The sequence below is a fragment of the Corylus avellana genome, chromosome ca4 (assembly GCF_901000735.1).
Source record: "Corylus avellana chromosome ca4, CavTom2PMs-1.0".
Taxonomy (NCBI): Eukaryota; Viridiplantae; Streptophyta; class Magnoliopsida; order Fagales; family Betulaceae; genus Corylus; species Corylus avellana.
In genome coordinates this window covers 24,155,442-24,174,263 of record NC_081544.1, presented here as the reverse complement: position 1 = coordinate 24,174,263, position 18,822 = coordinate 24,155,442, and the positions used below count along the sequence as shown (strand labels likewise).

Here is an 18,822-nt window from a genome sequence, read left to right as displayed (position 1 = left end):
CATCTCACTAGAGTAGTTAAATTTGACCGTGGTTGGCCACTACTTTGGCTTGGCCCGATTTACAGAGACAAGAAGCAGGAACTTTCCCAGTTCTCTCAGAAGATCAACGTCATCCTCACGAAACTCAGGAGGCAGATAACACTTTGTAGGCAACAAATAGGTCAGCTTTCTTGGCTCTTTTCATTTGCAAGGATGCAACTTAATTTCCTAATTAATTAGATGATTTTTTCATGGACCACTCTAATCATGATTAGAGATGTTAATGGTTGGTTTAATGCACAGAGGAGGGAAAGGCTTATTGGGAGCTCAAAAAAATATTTCGAACCCGTACGGAGATCATGGAGGTAATTAAAGCACTGATTTATTCCAAGGACAACCCGCAGCCCCTGTTTGATGGTTTTACCAAAATACCGGTATGCTCGATCTTATATATATATATTAATTTTTATCTTGTGTATGAAGTGTTTGTCAATATTTTGGTCCGGTCATGGCTAGGAATCTTACCACTTGCACTACTGGATGTTGTTACTACGTACGTATCTATCGATCGGTACCCTTGGCTGAACAATGTGTGAAGAATTGTCTTACTCTTCATGTTTGAAATCATCGTTCCTAACACAAGTTTCTTGGTATCCATTAATTAATGGTGTGCCACAAACAGGTTAACATTGATGTGGTGAAGGGGAAGAATGTGTTATTGTTCATTTCGGGGCTAGACATATCCAATTATGACATTTCAAGTCTCAGGTCAATTTATGATTCCATAAGTAAGGGTGATGAGTATAAGATTGTATGGATTCCAATTGTGGACCAATGGACTGATGAGCTGCAAAAGAAGTTTAAGTACTGGGTGTCTAACTTCCCATGGTACGCGGTGCAATACTTTTCACTAAAAGCAAGCATCAGATTCATCAAGGAGGATTGGTACTTCAACGGTACTAATCCATCCGTTGTGGTGGTCAATCCGCAAGGAATGGTGGTACATGAGAATGCAATCCACATGATCAGATTATGGGGAATGAAGGCCTTCCCTTTCACCACCCTACAGGAAGAAAATCTATCGACTAGAAGGGATTGGTTTGTCTCCATAGCAACCAACGTTCACCCAAATATAGATAACTGGGTAAATTCATTTAACAAATCTATTTCTCTCTCTCTCTCTCTCTCTCTCTCTCTCTCGCACACACATTCATTATTCATGCATGCACATTTTGCAAGAAATAACTTGTTAATTATTCGATCAGATCAAAGATGAAAAGTACATCTTTTTCTACGGAGGCAAGGACAAGGAGTGGATCCAACAAATTGCTAAAAGACTGACTGCACTTGCCAATGATGCGGCGATAAAGGAAGCAAGGATTCCCATAGAGTTGGTGTGCGTTGGAAAGGGCAGCAAAGGAGAGGACAACCTGGACATCCTAGGTCGATTCTGGACAGGCATTGAGAGCATGTTCATTTCCAAGACTCATAGGAAGACCGAAATCGACTCTACGACACTTGAAATCCAGAAACTGCTTTCCTACAAGAATGAGAGCGGATGGGCTGTGCTGACAAAAGGATCTAATGTGGTGCTCAGTGGTCATGGGACAACTATGTCCAACGTTGTGCAGGAGGTTGACAAATGGAAGGGGTTTGTGCACGACAAGGGCTTTGAATTCACTTTCAAAGACCACCATAACAAGCTTCTTCGCACTGTCCACATCTGTTGCTGCATTGAAATTTCCAACACCAGTGGAAGAATTCTTCAGAACATGAAATGCCCCGACTGTTCCCGCATCATGGAGACATATATAAGCTTCAAGTGCTGCCACAGTGATGGTTCTGCCAACGGAGTGCATTAATTATATATGTGGCTTCTTTCTTTCTCAAGTGTTTCAATAAGGACAGCATCTATCAAGATGCATGTCGAGTTCCTAGTTTAAGTTGAAGTCGAAGTCAGAGTCCTTGTTAACTTGTAGTACAAGTCTCGGTTGTGAGCTTATTTAAGAAGCAGTTATGGAATAAAGTGGAGTAGAGAAATATCTTAAGACGTGAATTTTATTGCGAAGAATGAAAAATCAGCTACGAAAAATGAATGCAAATATATATCAAACACCCGAAACCATTATCTAGCACTAAATTGAGCATAACAAAGATGACCTCCATGAATTCTAACATGAACATTAAAGTATATATTACATATATACGATCCATGACAAAAGCATCAAACTTCAAACGCAATCAGGATGCCCTTTATTGTAGTATTACACAACAACTTCTATCATAGCACGAAACTCATTATTTAGTGGATCGAGATATAATTAGTAGAGAATAGAGAGTGGTTGCCATCTAATGCAGCCCGTTGATAGCACCATCAATGTGGCAACACTTGAAGCTAACATAGGTCCCCATGACGCGGGGACAATGAGGGCATTTCATAAGCTTTGGGATCTTTCCAGCAGTAATTGGGATGTCAACACGGCAACATGGGCGATCCCCTTGAAGAACCTTGTCATGGTGCTCCTTAAAACAAGCTTCAAAGCCAATCTTACGCACGTACTCCTTCCATTTTTCAAACTCATCGAACACCTTAAGAATTGTAGTTCCAGCACCACTGACAACCACTTTAGACATTTTGCTTAGTATAGCCCATCCACTCTCATTCTTGAAGGAAAGCAACTTCTGGATATCTTGTGTCTCACTGTCATGTTCGGACTCTTTGGAGAAGACAAGGCTTTCCACTTTGTTCCAAAAACGCCCTAGCATCGTGACATCATCGTCTCCTTTGCTGTCTTTTCCTATGCAAAACAACTCTATCGAAATCTTTTTTTCCTTCATCACTGGATCATTTGCCAGGGCAAGTTTGTTTCTTTCCAAATTCTTGGATCCATTTATTGTCCTTTCCTCCATAGAAGAAAATGTACTTATCCTCTTTTATCTGATTGTACAAAATATGTCAAACCTCTTTAAAAAAAAAACACACATGAGCTCTGTTTGGTTGCCGAGAAAACAAGGGAAAGAATTTTCTTACAAGGAAAACTTGAGTGATGATGATGGTTTAGGGTGACTTATTTCGATCGCTTCCTTTCAATGCTGCCCATAATTGATGTAAGCAAAATTCTTTATGTTAGTTCTTGTGTTGGCTAAATTCCGTTCCAAAATGCAGAGGCTACTGTTCATGAGCACAAACACTAATATAGAATGCTCAAAATCCAATCTCCACTGTTCATAATGTAGATTCATGTGTCATGAACGTCCCTGCAAAATTTCAACTCAATCGGACCACAAACGCTCAACGATTGGAGCTGTTGATCAAGGCTAGACAGAATTTCAGGAATGCTGTTTTCTCCCCACTGCAAGCCATGTTCGGACAAGCTGTCCGGACAGGCTTTCTAGAAACTCTATTTTTGCTCCGGAAGGTCCTGTCCGGACAGCCAATTAATCTGTCCGGACACCCGTACCTATTATGCCCAAAAACGTGCTTTTAGTGGGCCCAGGTCTAGGTTTTGATGTACTGATATATATATATATACATCATTATAGAAGAGAGATGCACAAATTTTCACCCTAAAGAGTTCGTCGGAGGCTGTGCTAAGAGAGATCATATGTGGTGAAAATTGAATCTCTTAGAATTTTAGTTATTCATTTGCCCTGAAGAGATTTTACTTTTAGAACAGTTTCTAAAAGGTTTCATCTTCGTCACAAAAATATCTGTGTCTGCTTACTTTATTGCTTTACATATTTTGGTGCTTGAATTGTTTATTGCTTCATAGTATTAATTCCGCATAAACTGTGATAAACAAGTATTTTGAGTCATTATACATTTTGCAGATTTCATGAAGTAAACTGTTATTTTGGCATACCTTGGGCACCTATAATTTCTTTTTAATGCCACAGAGAGTAATTTGTAATTTAGGCCAACTAGAAGGACTTATAAATTATTTTTTATACCACATAGAGAGATTTGTGACTCTTGTCAAACACATCGAACCTAGATAACACTTCCCTCATCATTGTGCATAGCCCTACAAAATATTTCCTAGAATAGGAATTCTCACTCTTATGCTCACGGGGTTTCAACTTAAAACAGTTATGTCGAATATGACTAACTTTGCCACAATGATGGCTGGTAGGGACAAATTTCGGAGAAGCTTAGCTTGTCCCTTATGAGGAGGAATATACATATATGTAACATACCTGCTCCAAGTGGTATGGTATTGTCCGCTTTGGGCCAAGCCCGCACGGTTTTATTATTGGGTTTACCCCCCAAAAGGCCTCATACCATTTAGAGATAGTATATTTCATATAAACACATCATATTTTCCATGCCCAGGCAATGTGGGACGTCATAATCACCCCCTCTTAGGACCCATCGTCCTCGCTGGCAACCCTCATGGGCTTGTGCACGCTCTCCCCATCTCAGGCTGGGCTATGACTCTGATACCATATGTAACATACCTGCTCCAAGTGGTATGATATTGTCCGCTTTGGGCCAAGCCCGCACGGTTTTATTATTGAGTTTACCCCCCAAAAGGCCTCATACCATTTAGAGAGAGTATATTTCATATAAACATATCATCTTTTCCATGCCCGGGCAATGTGGGACGTCACATTGCCTGGGAAAAGCGCATAGCAGAGCCCTTCCCACAACTTGTAATGACCTTGGGAAAAGCGCTAGCCACATCTGCGCTATCACCCCAAAATGACTAATCAATTTAGAGCTTCCATATAATTCATTATAAAGCCCAGTTTCACCTAGTAACTAGGCAATGTGGGACTTAGCACCCATAACTATCTCTATAAATCATCCACTCTATGTGGGCTTCTTCTCATCTTCCCAATATGGGACTGGGTGTTACAAACTCCCCCTCTTAAACTCCTGACGTCCTCGTCAGGTCCACGTCATGCAGTGCTCCAGTACCACATGACCTGGCGTTATTAGGTGGCTCTGATACCACTTGTAATGACCATGAAAAAAGCGCTAGCCACATCTGCGCTATCACCCCAAAAAGACTAGTCAATTTAGAGCTTTCCTAGAATTCATTATAAAGCCCAGTTTCACCTAGTAATTAGGCAATGTGGGACTTAGCACCCATGACTATCTCTATAAACCATCCACTCTATGTGGGCTTCTTCTCATCTTCCCAATATGGGACTGGGGTGTTACAACTTAGATCTAAACAAACATGACTCTATACCGCCTTTTTCTTTCTTAGGAGCAGCCTTCTTATTCCAAGGTCTTTAGGATTTCAACTGAGAACAATTTGGTCTAATGTGACCAATAATCTCACAATGGTGGCATGTAAGAACAAACTTGGCATGAGTTTGTTCCTTTGAAGGAGCCTTGAATTCAGCCTTCACACAGTTATTCATGCAATAAGTTTTGTCCATCTCCAAGCAAGCTATATTGGCTTTGACTTCTTCAACTTTCACAGGCTTAACAAACAAAGTTTTTCTTTATGAATTAGAAGCATATGTAGTAGAGGCACCCAAGCTATCAACAAGCATAGTACTTTCAGATTTAAAAGATTCAATTAAGGCATGTGATTTAGACAATTTAATAACCAAAGACTCTTTCTCATGCGCACCATCATTAAGCTTTTTAAGGGAAATTTTATAGCTTTTCTTCAATTTAACAAATTTCTTAAAGTGCTTGTTATAGGCCATCTAAAGGTCATCCTCATCAAAATCCATGGTAAGGGACTAAGGAGTATTCATTGCAAAGGAGTCAAGGATGTCACTCAGGAATTTAATCCAAACAGAGTGAACCTGCTCTGATACCAATTAAAAAATATATACAACTCCAAACGTCACCTAGAAGGGGGTTTATAATAGGTGTATGCAAAATATAGTTCGTGGAATTAAACAATCATACAACTAATCATTCACCAAAATATGTAAAACAGTAAATCAATCTGACACAAATGTTTTGGTGACGAAGATGAAATCTTTTAGAGAACTCTCTAAAAGTAAAACCTCTCCGGAGCGGCTAAACCCAGGAAATCAATCAACTATAAAAGAATAAGGATTACAAGAAATTCACACTTACAAAACCTTTAAAGTTGACCCTTCCTTGCATAAAACAAGCGACCCACTTGACTTCTACCGCAGTAGCCATTTCCAGAACATTTGGAACAATTCTTCTACTTGATCTAATTTACCGGAACTCCGGTAGACTTTGATTGTTTATGATCTGTGATGGAGGCACAACCTTTAACTCTAAAAGAGAGACTAACCCTAATGCTCAATATATTAAACGCTCTCTTAGCACATGAAATTCTTATGTGGATTTCCTTAAAATTTCGTGCATAATAGCTCTCTCTATATATAGACTACAAGAAAACCTAGTAGTAGTTGAAATGGGAAGAAAAACTAGTTCCAGTTGGAATAGGATTCGTCCATATTTTCATCCTTATCTTACAAGACGATTTTGGCATAGGAAACATCCGAATTATAAAAATCTTATTTCACAAATATTTGTAGAAGTTTGAGTTAGATTTTCAATGCCGCTAGTTTCACCTCAATCCGATTATTGAACCGAAAGTTATGGTCCAAATACTGAGATATGTGCAGGATACGGAATTTTTATTCAATTCTGATTTTAACTCTAATTAAAGAATTTTGATTTGCTCATTTCTTTGATTTGATTAAACTTAACCGCATCATATAGGTCTTCTATTATGATTGCTTAGGCTTAACTACATCTTCTAGGACTTCTCTGGACACAACACCTCTGTAGACGAGATTGCGGATGAATGTATTTTGTCACTGAATTTGACAATTCAAAACCCAACATGAACAAATGACGAATAAAATGTCAAATTTGTGATCTTATATTTCCTGTGCTATGGAAGTTGGTGACACATCAACAGAATAATAGTTTGTTTTCATAGGGGGTTCAGTTTGAACTACTCTTCCACAATTTGCTTAGTCTTTTGAGGCCTGCCCGGTTTGCTGGTAGTTCAGGCAAGTTGAAAGACGAAAATTGTTGCCGTTTCATAGTATAATAAGCAAATTCATTGTAATGTGAAGAACTTTTAGCGTGCTAATTATGCAAGGCAGCAAGGGTAGGCATTGTTAGAATATCTTTGAATGTTTAGAATATATCATTTCCGTTGTTATAATATTTTATATGTTCTTTATTTTATTTTCTTCGTAGGTTTATTTTCCCTTCTTATTTAGTTTAGGGTTTATTTCTCACTACTAATGTAGATTTCTGTCAATTTTATCCATAATCAGGGTACACAAATTTCACGACCTCGTATAAGCATGTGACAGAGACAAATCTAGAAACGCCATGCTCACGTCTGCAATTGTTGATTGTTGTGACATAGTATGTGAATAACGTCATGAGCTTTGTATCATGTGGGTGAATTTGAAATAACAGAGATAATAGGCTTTTTTTTTTTTTCTTTTTTTTTTTAAATTTTTTTTTTTTTTTACAAAGTCACATCCTCCCGGGCAATCTTGTCTCGAACCTCAAGTTGGTCTCTCGCACTCCATCTTGAGCTTGTGGGGGGCTGTTAATAATATTATGTTAAGGTTATTTACTTTCTTTGGTATTCTAGGTCTACTATGTTTAATTTATCTTTCCTTATTTTACTAGGTCTGTATTATTAGCCTATATATATAGGCTCCTTCTGTACATTATACAGTGTGATTCAATATACAATATTATTCTCAACAAAACTAAATAATATAAACAACTCAACAAATAAAAACAACAGGAACTACATCTGCATAAACCAGAATGCAGTAAACTTCAAACCAGCAAATCCATGTGGAGATTCCAATTTCTTCCTAAAATGACATTCTCTAAACATGCACAAGTGGAATCTGCCCTTACCCAAAATTATGGACCTAACTCCCCAAAAGGGTGGCTAACCTTTTTGTTGATGGCAAAGACTTATATGCATCTTTAGAGAGTTGAGGCTGTGGTTGATTTTCTGAGCAAAGGGGGTTAATTCCTGTGTCGTGTCACTTAAATCAAGCAACCATGAGCATATATTTGCATTATATTTAACAGGACATTATTATGTGTCAACTATTTTATTTTTCCACCAAATTTAGAAACCTATAAAAGTAATATTACGTGTAATATTTTATTTTTTTATCTACTCATTACTAATCACAACAACCCTTAATTAGTTTCTGGTTGGAGTCTTGGAGACTGTTACTAATTTCAAGACCTATATTTGTATCCTCATAAATGAGGCTGAACGAATTAATTAATCACAACAACGACGTTGTTGGTTGGAGGTACTGTTACTAATTTAAACACACACATATATATATATATATATATATATATATATATATATATATATATATATATTTGCATCCTCATAAAAATGAGGCTGAACCCCAACAACCATTTCCCAGAAAAAAATTAACAAATTAAAAGGAAATTAAATCACAACAACCCTTAGTACGTTGTTGGTTGGAGAGTGCAACTAATTTCAACACAAATTAATATTTACATCCTCGTGAATGAGGCTGAACGAATTCTTCACAAATTTCACGACCTCGTATAAGCATGTGAAAGGGACAAATCTAGAAACGCCATGCTCACGTCTGCAATTGTTGATTGTTGTGACGTAGTATGTGAATAACGTCATGAGCTTTGTATTATGTGGGTCATGTGAATTTGAAATAACCGAGATACTAATTTTTTTTTTTTTTTAATTCCTCTTATGCATGCCTATATAAGAAGTGGGACGAGGCCAGCAAAGTAAACCCAAGGAGCTAGTTTTCAACCTATATATATTATATACATCTTTCTGTGTGTAACACAACATGGCCAGCTACGACGTTTCTGTTTCAGGTAATTCTTTACAGCAACCCAAGAAGGGTGACCTGAGCTTGTTCGCCTTCACCGACGACGAGATCATGAATCAAATTTATGCCACCCATGTCCACGATGTTGAAAAGTTTGATGTTGAATCTCTTTTCATTGTCGTCGAGAACATCCTTAAGCGTGCCACCCAGGTCGCTGACAATGTTGTGCTGGTATGCTAGCTAACCCCATTTCTTCTTCTTTTGAAGATAATTATATTTTTGGTCCCAAAAATGAAAGCAGAATTTGATTAATTACTCGTTAATATATATCACTGCAGGGAACCCAAGGAAACGTGGAACACTTGGAGGAGAAGACCCCCAAACCAACTTTTAGTCCACCCTTGTGCACCCTGAAAAACATTTCCTGTGAGGTAATTAATGATAATAAGCACGATTTTTTTTTTTTTTTTTTTTTAACTTTTAACTTTCCCCAAAAGGCAACTTTTGGTTTCTATTTAATTAATGGCATTGACATTTTAATAATGTTAAAAAAAAAACATGTGATTTCAGATGCAATGCCAGGCTCCGGGAGAGGAAACTGCATACGAAACAACACTCTCAATCCTCAACAAGTTATCACACTACTCATGGAATACAAAAGCAGTGTTGACTCTTGCTGCTTTTGCTTTGGACTATGGTGATTTCTGGCTGCTTGCCCAGAGCCAATCGACTGACCAGCTGGCCAAATCTATGGGAACCCTGAGGCGGGTGTCTGTGCTCTTGAAGCGCCCAACCCTGCAGAAACACAGGCAGTCACTCATTGAACTCAACACTCTCATCAGATCTACACTGGAAGTGATTGAATGCATCGTTGAACTGGAGAAGCTCCCCAATTATGCAACGGATGTCCCTGCATTGTCAACATGCATGGCCCATATCCCAGTCGATGTTTTCTGGGCAATTGCCACTGTTGTTGCCAGCACCACTCAGCTTTGTTGCCTCACAAGCGACGAGTAAGTTTTTTTTTTTTTTTTTGAAAAACTTTACTTTAAACTCTTGAATTACCGCACGTTTTGAGAAGATCTTCTCAAAAATTAAAAAATTCTTAATTTACACCTTTAAACTTTCAATTTCAATCAATTTACCCCTATTCCATTAGTTTTAGCCGTTAATTTCTAACGAAAATGCCTAAAAAGACTAAATTACCCATCAATTTTTTTTTTATTTTTTTTTTTAAATTTAAAACTTTTCTATAAATTTAAAATTTTATAGAAAAGTTAGGGGTATAAACGTTATTTTTTTTTTTCACTTTTAGCGTTTAAAATCTAACGGATTTGGTAAATTGATTGAAACTAAAAGTTCAGTTGGCTAAATTGAAAGTTTTTGAAATTTAGGGGTACGTATGATTCGATTGATGATAAAGAAAGAAAATTCTTCTCAAAACGCGCCGTAGTTCAAGAGTTTAAAGTGAAGTTTCTGATTTTTTTTTTTTTTTTTTTTTTTGCCTTTTGTGTGTGTGTGTGTGTGTGTGTGTGTGGGGCAAGGGATATATGGGATGAGTTCTTTCATTATTTTTATTGTTAATGGGGTATAAAAATAATGAAAGAACTCATTTACCATCTCACTAGAGTAGTTAAATTTGACCGTGGTTGGCCACTACTTTGGCTTGGCCCGATTTACAGAGACAAGAAGCAGGAACTTTCCCAGTTCTCTCAGAAGATCAACGTCATCCTCACGAAACTCAGGAGGCAGATAACACTTTGTAGGCAACAAATAGGTCAGCTTTCTTGGCTCTTTTCATTTGCAAGGATGCAACTTAATTTCCTAATTAATTAGATGATTTTTTCATGGACCACTCTAATCATGATTAGAGATGTTAATGGTTGGTTTAATGCACAGAGGAGGGAAAGGCTTATTGGGAGCTCAAAAAAATATTTCGAACCCGTACGGAGATCATGGAGGTAATTAAAGCACTGATTTATTCCAAGGACAACCCGCAGCCCCTGTTTGATGGTTTTACCAAAATACCGGTATGCTCGATCTTATATATATATATTAATTTTTATCTTGTGTATGAAGTGTTTGTCAATATTTTGGTCCGGTCATGGCTAGGAATCTTACCACTTGCACTACTGGATGTTGTTACTACGTACGTATCTATCGATCGGTACCCTTGGCTGAACAATGTGTGAAGAATTGTCTTACTCTTCATGTTTGAAATCATCGTTCCTAACACAAGTTTCTTGGTATCCATTAATTAATGGTGTGCCACAAACAGGTTAACATTGATGTGGTGAAGGGGAAGAATGTGTTATTGTTCATTTCGGGGCTAGACATATCCAATTATGACATTTCAAGTCTCAGGTCAATTTATGATTCCATAAGTAAGGGTGATGAGTATAAGATTGTATGGATTCCAATTGTGGACCAATGGACTGATGAGCTGCAAAAGAAGTTTAAGTACTGGGTGTCTAACTTCCCATGGTACGCGGTGCAATACTTTTCACTAAAAGCAAGCATCAGATTCATCAAGGAGGATTGGTACTTCAACGGTACTAATCCATCCGTTGTGGTGGTCAATCCGCAAGGAATGGTGGTACATGAGAATGCAATCCACATGATCAGATTATGGGGAATGATGGCCTTCCCTTTCACCACCCTACAGGAAGAAAATCTATCGACTAGAAGGGATTGGTTTGTCTCCATAGCAACCAACGTTCACCCAAATATAGATAACTGGGTAAATTCATTTAACAAATCTATTTCTCTCTCTCTCTCTCTCTCTCTCTCTCTCTCGCACACACATTCATTATTCATGCATGCACATTTTGCAAGAAATAACTTGTTAATTATTCGATCAGATCAAAGATGAAAAGTACATCTTTTTCTACGGAGGCAAGGACAAGGAGTGGATCCAACAAATTGCTAAAAGACTGACTGCACTTGCCAATGATGCGGCGATAAAGGAAGCAAGGATTCCCATAGAGTTGGTGTGCGTTGGAAAGGGCAGCAAAGGAGAGGACAACCTGGACATCCTAGGTCGATTCTGGACAGGCATTGAGAGCATGTTCATTTCCAAGACTCATAGGAAGACCGAAATCGACTCTACGACACTTGAAATCCAGAAACTGCTTTCCTACAAGAATGAGAGCGGATGGGCTGTGCTGACAAAAGGATCTAATGTGGTGCTCAGTGGTCATGGGACAACTATGTCCAACGTTGTGCAGGAGGTTGACAAATGGAAGGGGTTTGTGCACGACAAGGGCTTTGAATTCACTTTCAAAGACCACCATAACAAGCTTCTTCGCACTGTCCACATCTGTTGCTGCATTGAAATTTCCAACACCAGTGGAAGAATTCTTCAGAACATGAAATGCCCCGACTGTTCCCGCATCATGGAGACATATATAAGCTTCAAGTGCTGCCACAGTGATGGTTCTGCCAACGGAGTGCATTAATTATATATGTGGCTTCTTTCTTTCTCAAGTGTTTCAATAAGGACAGCATCTATCAAGATGCATGTCGAGTTCCTAGTTTAAGTTGAAGTCGAAGTCAGAGTCCTTGTTAACTTGTAGTACAAGTCTCGGTTGTGAGCTTATTTAAGAAGCAGTTATGGAATAAAGTGGAGTAGAGAAATATCTTAAGACGTGAATTTTATTGCGAAGAATGAAAAATCAGCTACGAAAAATGAATGCAAATATATATCAAACACCCGAAACCATTATCTAGCACTAAATTGAGCATAACAAAGATGACCTCCATGAATTCTAACATGAACATTAAAGTATATATTACATATATACGATCCATGACAAAAGCATCAAACTTCAAACGCAATCAGGATGCCCTTTATTGTAGTATTACACAACAACTTCTATCATAGCACGAAACTCATTATTTAGTGGATCGAGATATAATTAGTAGAGAATAGAGAGTGGTTGCCATCTAATGCAGCCCGTTGATAGCACCATCAATGTGGCAACACTTGAAGCTAACATAGGTCCCCATGACGCGGGGACAATGAGGGCATTTCATAAGCTTTGGGATCTTTCCAGCAGTAATTGGGATGTCAACACGGCAACATGGGCGATCCCCTTGAAGAACCTTGTCATGGTGCTCCTTAAAACAAGCTTCAAAGCCAATCTTACGCACGTACTCCTTCCATTTTTCAAACTCATCGAACACCTTAAGAATTGTAGTTCCAGCACCACTGACAACCACTTTAGACATTTTGCTTAGTATAGCCCATCCACTCTCATTCTTGAAGGAAAGCAACTTCTGGATATCTTGTGTCTCACTGTCATGTTCGGACTCTTTGGAGAAGACAAGGCTTTCCACTTTGTTCCAAAAACGCCCTAGCATCGTGACATCATCGTCTCCTTTGCTGTCTTTTCCTATGCAAAACAACTCTATCGAAATCTTTTTTTCCTTCATCACTGGATCATTTGCCAGGGCAAGTTTGTTTCTTTCCAAATTCTTGGATCCATTTATTGTCCTTTCCTCCATAGAAGAAAATGTACTTATCCTCTTTTATCTGATTGTACAAAATATGTCAAACCTCTTTAAAAAAAAAACACACATGAGCTCTGTTTGGTTGCCGAGAAAACAAGGGAAAGAATTTTCTTACAAGGAAAACTTGAGTGATGATGATGGTTTAGGGTGACTTATTTCGATTGCTTCCTTTCAATGCTGCCCATAATTGATGTAAGCAAAATTCTTTATGTTAGTTCTTGTATTGGCTAAATTCAGTTCCAAAATGCAGAGGCTACTGTTCATGAGCTCAAACACTGATATAGAATGCTCAAAATCCAATCTGCACTGTTCATAATGTAGATTCATATGTCATGAACGTCCCTGCAAAATTTCAACTCAATCGGACCATAAACGCTCAACGATTGGAGTTGTTGATCAAGGCTGGATAGAATTTTCGGAATGCTGTTTTCTCCCCACTGCAGGCCATGTTCGGACAAGCTGTCCGGACAGGCTTTCCAGAAACTCTATTTTTGCTCCACAAGGTCCTGTCCGAACAGCCCATTAATTTGTCCGGACACCCGTACCTATTATGCCCAAAAACATGCTTTTAGTGGGCTCAGGTGTAGGATTTGATGTACTGATATATATATACATCATTATAGAAGAGAGGCACAAATTTTCACTCTAGAGAGTTCGTCGGAGACTGTGCTAAGAGAGATCATATGTGGTGAGCGTTAAATTGAATCTCTTATAGTTTTAGTTGTTCATTTGATAAATCTACGGTTGAGAAATCTATCGGAAGGGTCCGGTAAAGGAGAATCACGTGAAGAATGTTGTGAGCAAGGAGACGAGTTGTAGGCTTGTCGATCTTACAGAGCCAAGTTCTTGCAAAGGGTTGTAAGTGTTCCTAGTGTCTGTAATATCTTGATAATTTTTTTATAGTGATTTTTTTTTGCTTGGCTGCCCCGAAGTTGTTTTACTTTTAGATCGGTTTCTAAAAAATTTCTTCTTTGTAACCAAAATATTTGTATCTGCCTCTTTATTGTTTTATATATTTTGGGTGATTGAATTGTTTATTGTTTCATAATATTAATTCCGCATAAATTGTGATAAACACGTTTTTGAAGTCGGCATAGCGTTTTTCAATTGGTATCAGAACGGGTTCACTCTGTTTGGATTAAATTCAGCATAGCGTTTTTCAATTGGTATCAGAGCAGGTTCACTCTGTTTGGATTAAATTTCTGAGTGAGATCTGTTGACTCCTGTTTGCTATGAATACTTTTCAAGGGGAATATGATCTTATAAACTCCTTCAACAATTTGTTGGAAAAAATCACTCTTTTTAGACATCAATACACAAATTGTTTGGAGAATTTTCAAGATCTTGAACATGTGAAAGAATCTATTGTTACTCAATTGTCTGAATCACATGCTTTAATTGATTCTTTAAAATTTGAAAATTTTGTTTTAGGTTCTAAAGTTGATTTGTTTAGAGAATAAATTAAAAGAGTCAGAAATTCAATTGGAAAAATTTTCTAGCAATTCTCTTGAAAATATGTTGCATACTCATAATTCCGATTGTGATAAATCTAAGTTAAGTTTTGATTGTCATGTTGCTTTGTCTTCTAACAATGATTCTACTTCCGAGATAATATTTGTTAAATCAGAAAAAGTAGAAGACTCTTTGGTTAAAAGAAAAACAGCAGCTGCCTCGCCCTCACAAAGGAAGAAAGTTAAGAAAATTCATATTGAACCTTGTGTATCTTACCCCATGTATAGAGTCGTCCATCCTCCTAGGAATCTACCTCCTAAAAGATTTATCCTTACTTGTCATCATTGTGGAAAAGTTGGTCACATTCGACCCAATTGTTTTAAATTGAAACCTCATGTGCATAAAAATAAAAATTTTGTTTCTAGGAAAGAACCATTGGGGTTATGTACAACAATGATGAGAGTTTTGTCTAGATTCGACAAGATTGATAATGTTCACGTCTCTACACCTTCTTTCACAAAGGTTTGAGTTAGGAAAGATTATACCATTCACCCATTGAGGGGGAGTGGTAGTGATCTTACTTGAATTTAGGTGAGTAAATAACATGTCTAGGAATGGTTATTTTGCTTATTTTTGAAAATCCTAGAACATGCTGTTTTTCTTTGCTTTGCATTTTTTTGTTTTTTTTTTTTTTTTTGCTTTCTAGTTTATGCATTGCAATTTTTTTTGTTACACTTTTTGTGTGAAGAGTGTATACATGTTAGTTTTGAGATTCTTGTTATGAGGCATATTCATAAAGGACTTTTCAAAAAATTCATATATCATGATCTTTGAAAGGCTTATAGATGAGATGTTGTGTGCGGACCACCAAGATTTTTGTCTACTTGCTAGTCAAATGTTCATGAATATGTAATGTCTTGTGAAGACCTAAAAGTAGTTATTAAACCAAATCATTATTTTGTAGTGGGACCTATAAGATGTGATGAAAGTTTAATGTTAAAGGACATTCATGTATTGTCTGTTGTAATCTCAATTCAAGTATGTTGTATTTTTTTTATTTTTTTTTATTTTTTTTGCATTTTTGTTTCTTTTGCATTGCATTTTTGTTTGTTTTGCATTTGTTTTCGTTCGTATGCATTTCTTTTGTGAAAATTTTCAAAAAGACAAAAATATGTTACTTTGATTGTTTTCTTTTCTTTCTTTTGTCTTATGCACTTAAATAGTCCATTAATTTCTCATGTTTCTTTCATGAATTTAATTCTTTGTGTCTTGGAATGTTCTTAATATGCATGAGATGAAAATTTGCTCAATGGACTTGTTCTTGTGGTTACCTAAAGTCTAAGCTTATGTGGTACATTTTGCATTTGCTTACTCTCTTGTGCACATTTAAGCTTAAATTGAGGTTTTGTTTCACTTTATTTGTGAGGTCTGTTAGGTAACCATATGAGGTTTTTGACTAGTCATATTTTTCAAATTGACCATATGCTAGTTGAACCTAGGACTTAAAAATTCTTGCTTTCTCTTTTGTGATAAGCACCAAAAGTTTAAAGATATTTTCTCAAAGAAAAAAATAAATAAAATAGTGAAACAAATAAAATCAAAAGATCATATTCCAATAGGAATTTATTTCACTGTGTTAAACTTGTGCAAAATGTTTTACAAAGAGAAATGTATAGGATGAGAGTAGCTAGGCCCTAGTATGATAAGGTTTGACTTTTGATTTGATATACTTGTCAAAACCTCATGGTAATGAAATTTTCTCCTCATTTTATAAGTTGAAAATTTTTCTCTTTGGATGGCTTACACACACACCACACAAGCATGGGTTGAATTGAACATTTTTCTTTGCTTGAGTTAAGCAATATGGGGTTCTTGCCATTTCTAGTCTCATGTATATTTTGTATATTGGGAGCATGTTTGGGATATTCATTGTGCAATATATGAGTCATTGATGTGTATATCATGTGTGTTCATTTGACTTTTGAGGGGGAGAAACATGTTTTGCTTTTCCAGTTTCTTGTTGATAATTGAGTCATACATTGATGGGGAGTTTTGCTGATGTTTCTTTATGATCTTGCATTCTACGTCATTTTTTTTATCATCAGTTTTATTTATGTATTCTTGTTTCAGATCTGCCTTGATGTATTTTGTAAAGTGTTTCAGGAAACATAAAGACCTTTTGTCAATCTATGACAAAAAGGGTGAGTAAATATGGGGAGATGATGAGATTGGCTCAGCATTTTGGTTTTGTCACCGAATTGCCAAATGGGGAGTTTGTTAGTTATTGTGTTAGCTTAATTCAGTTCCAAAATGCAGAGGCTACTGTTTACGGATTCAAACACTGATATAGAATGCTCAGAATCCAATTTCCACCGTTCATAATGTAGATTCATGTGTCATGAACGTCCCTGCAAAATTTCAGCTCAATCGGACCACAAACGCCTATCGATCGGAGCTGTTGATCAAGGCTAGACAGAATTTTTAGAATGTTATTTTCTCCTCACTACAGGCCATGTCTGAACACGGTGCTAGGCTATCCGGACAGGATTTTCAGAAACTCTATTTTTGCTCCGCAAGACCCTGTCCGGAAAGCCCATTAACCTATCCGGACACCCCGTACCTATTATGCCTAAAAACGTGTTTTTAGTGGGCCCAGGTCTAGGATTTGATGTACTGATATATATACATCATTATAGAAGAGAAAGGCACGAATTTTCACCCCAGAGAGTTCGTCAGAGGCTATGATAAGAGAGATCATATGTGGTAAGCGTTAAATTGAATATCTTAGAGTTTTAGTTATTTCTTTGATAAATCTACGGTTGAGAAGTCTATCGAAAGGGTCCGATAAAGAAGAATCACGTTGAAGAAGGTTGTGAGCAAGGAGACAAGTTGTAGGCTTGTCGATCTTACAAAGCTAAGGTTTTGCAAAGGGTTGTAAGTGTACCTAGTGTCTGTAATCTCTGGATAATTTTTTGATAGTGATTTCCTGAGTTTGGCTGCCCTAGAGAGGTTTTACTTTTAGATCGGTTTCTAAAAGGTTTCCTCTTTGTAACCAAAATATCTGTGTCTGCCTCTTTATTGCTTTATATATTTTGGATGATTGAATTGTTTATTGTTTCATAGTATTAATTCATCATAAATTGTGATAAACAAGTTTTTGGAGTCGGCAAAGCGTTTTCACTTTAATTAATCCTTTTAGCTAATGGGTAGCAATATGTGAGTAGCACACACAATTTGGCATCGCAGAGTTTGTCACTTTCCCCAAATGAAAACAATGTGGTTGAGATCGATACTAGTCTCAGGTAGGTGGATTCTTGTGCTAGGTTACATTTTCTTTCTTTAACATCAAATTTATTAAACTGATCAATTAATTTTTTGCCTTTTTCTTTTCTACCTATCAGTTCTGGTATTTCTGGTTTTATTCATCCCCAAGCGTGTATCAAGAAAGCCAAACTTCAAGAGCTTGTTCAATAAAGAAAAGAAAACCTGCAGGATCTTTACTGAGGGCAACAAACCTCGAAAATCCATTCAATGGCTTACAGGCGAGCACTATCCAACCAACTTGGATTTTTCACAAAACGTTTGGATATTCCAAAACCAGTTCTACTGATCTCTCTTTGAACCAAGATTTGAATATGCTCATCTTCATTCAAGGAAGTTTCGATATTGCCTTCATTGCACATGTAGAGGTCCGGATAAAACCAAGTGTCAAAGTGATGATCACCCGTTCCTATTGTTTCACCCACACTCGAGTCAGATTCAACATCCCTTTTCTTTCCCTTGTTTTCCCGGCAACCAAACAGAGCTCGTGTGTGTGTGTGTTTTTTTTTTTAATTTTTTAATTTTTAATTTTAATTATTATTTTATTATTTTAATTTTTTAAGACACGTGGCGTATTATGGGAGTGACACGTGAAAATTTCGCTAATTGGGACTGATGGAACTAACGGAGGTATTGATTTTGTCTTTTCCCATAGGTTGAGTACTAGATTTCTCCCATTTTAAAACTTCGGAGGAAAAAAATAAAAACTGTCAAACTCAAGTACCAAAAAAGTTATTAACCAAAATTTTTAAAATAACTTACCCAGTCCTGCAAATTTGG

At 37.0% G+C, this 18,822-nt stretch overlaps 3 protein-coding genes across 3 annotated transcripts in view; 2 read left to right on the top strand and 1 right to left on the bottom strand.

Moving 5' to 3' along the window:
* Window positions 1-2,035, top strand: part of LOC132179151 (protein SIEVE ELEMENT OCCLUSION B-like) — a 3,682-nt gene extending 1,647 nt beyond the window's left edge. The window contains exons 4-7 of the mRNA XM_059591801.1: window positions 66-160; window positions 283-413; window positions 662-1,123; window positions 1,245-2,035. Coding sequence (XP_059447784.1) covers window positions 66-160; window positions 283-413; window positions 662-1,123; window positions 1,245-1,841 — 1,285 coding nt within the window. The 3' untranslated portion in view covers window positions 1,842-2,035. The remainder of the gene's footprint in view (window positions 1-65; window positions 161-282; window positions 414-661; window positions 1,124-1,244) is intronic.
* The window catches only part of LOC132176944 (protein SIEVE ELEMENT OCCLUSION B-like), a 60,214-nt gene that overhangs the window by 11,651 nt on the left and 29,741 nt on the right, over window positions 1-18,822 (bottom strand). The window contains exon 6 of the mRNA XM_059589108.1: window positions 7,865-7,959. Coding sequence (XP_059445091.1) covers window positions 7,865-7,959 — 95 coding nt within the window. The remainder of the gene's footprint in view (window positions 1-7,864; window positions 7,960-18,822) is intronic.
* On the top strand, window positions 8,731-12,409 carry LOC132179143 (protein SIEVE ELEMENT OCCLUSION B-like). The gene is made up of 7 exons (XM_059591792.1): window positions 8,731-8,988; window positions 9,096-9,188; window positions 9,328-9,770; window positions 10,440-10,534; window positions 10,657-10,787; window positions 11,036-11,497; window positions 11,619-12,409. The coding sequence occupies exons 1-7, from the start codon at window positions 8,776-8,778 to the stop codon at window positions 12,213-12,215; spliced, it is 2,034 nt and encodes a 677-aa protein (XP_059447775.1). The 5' UTR covers window positions 8,731-8,775; the 3' UTR covers window positions 12,216-12,409.

What these genes read in the sequence shown, in the direction of transcription:
- LOC132179143 (XM_059591792.1), top strand. Translation starts at nt 8,776, where the DNA reads ATGGCCAGCTACGACGTTTCTGTTTCAGGTAATTCTTTACAGCAACCC. An exon ending in TCGCTGACAATGTTGTGCTG is followed by an intron (nt 8,989 to 9,095) that starts GTATGCTAGCTA and finishes ATATCACTGCAG; the next exon opens with GGAACCCAAGGAAACGTGGA. An exon ending in TGAAAAACATTTCCTGTGAG is followed by an intron (nt 9,189 to 9,327) that starts GTAATTAATGAT and finishes ATGTGATTTCAG; the next exon opens with ATGCAATGCCAGGCTCCGGG.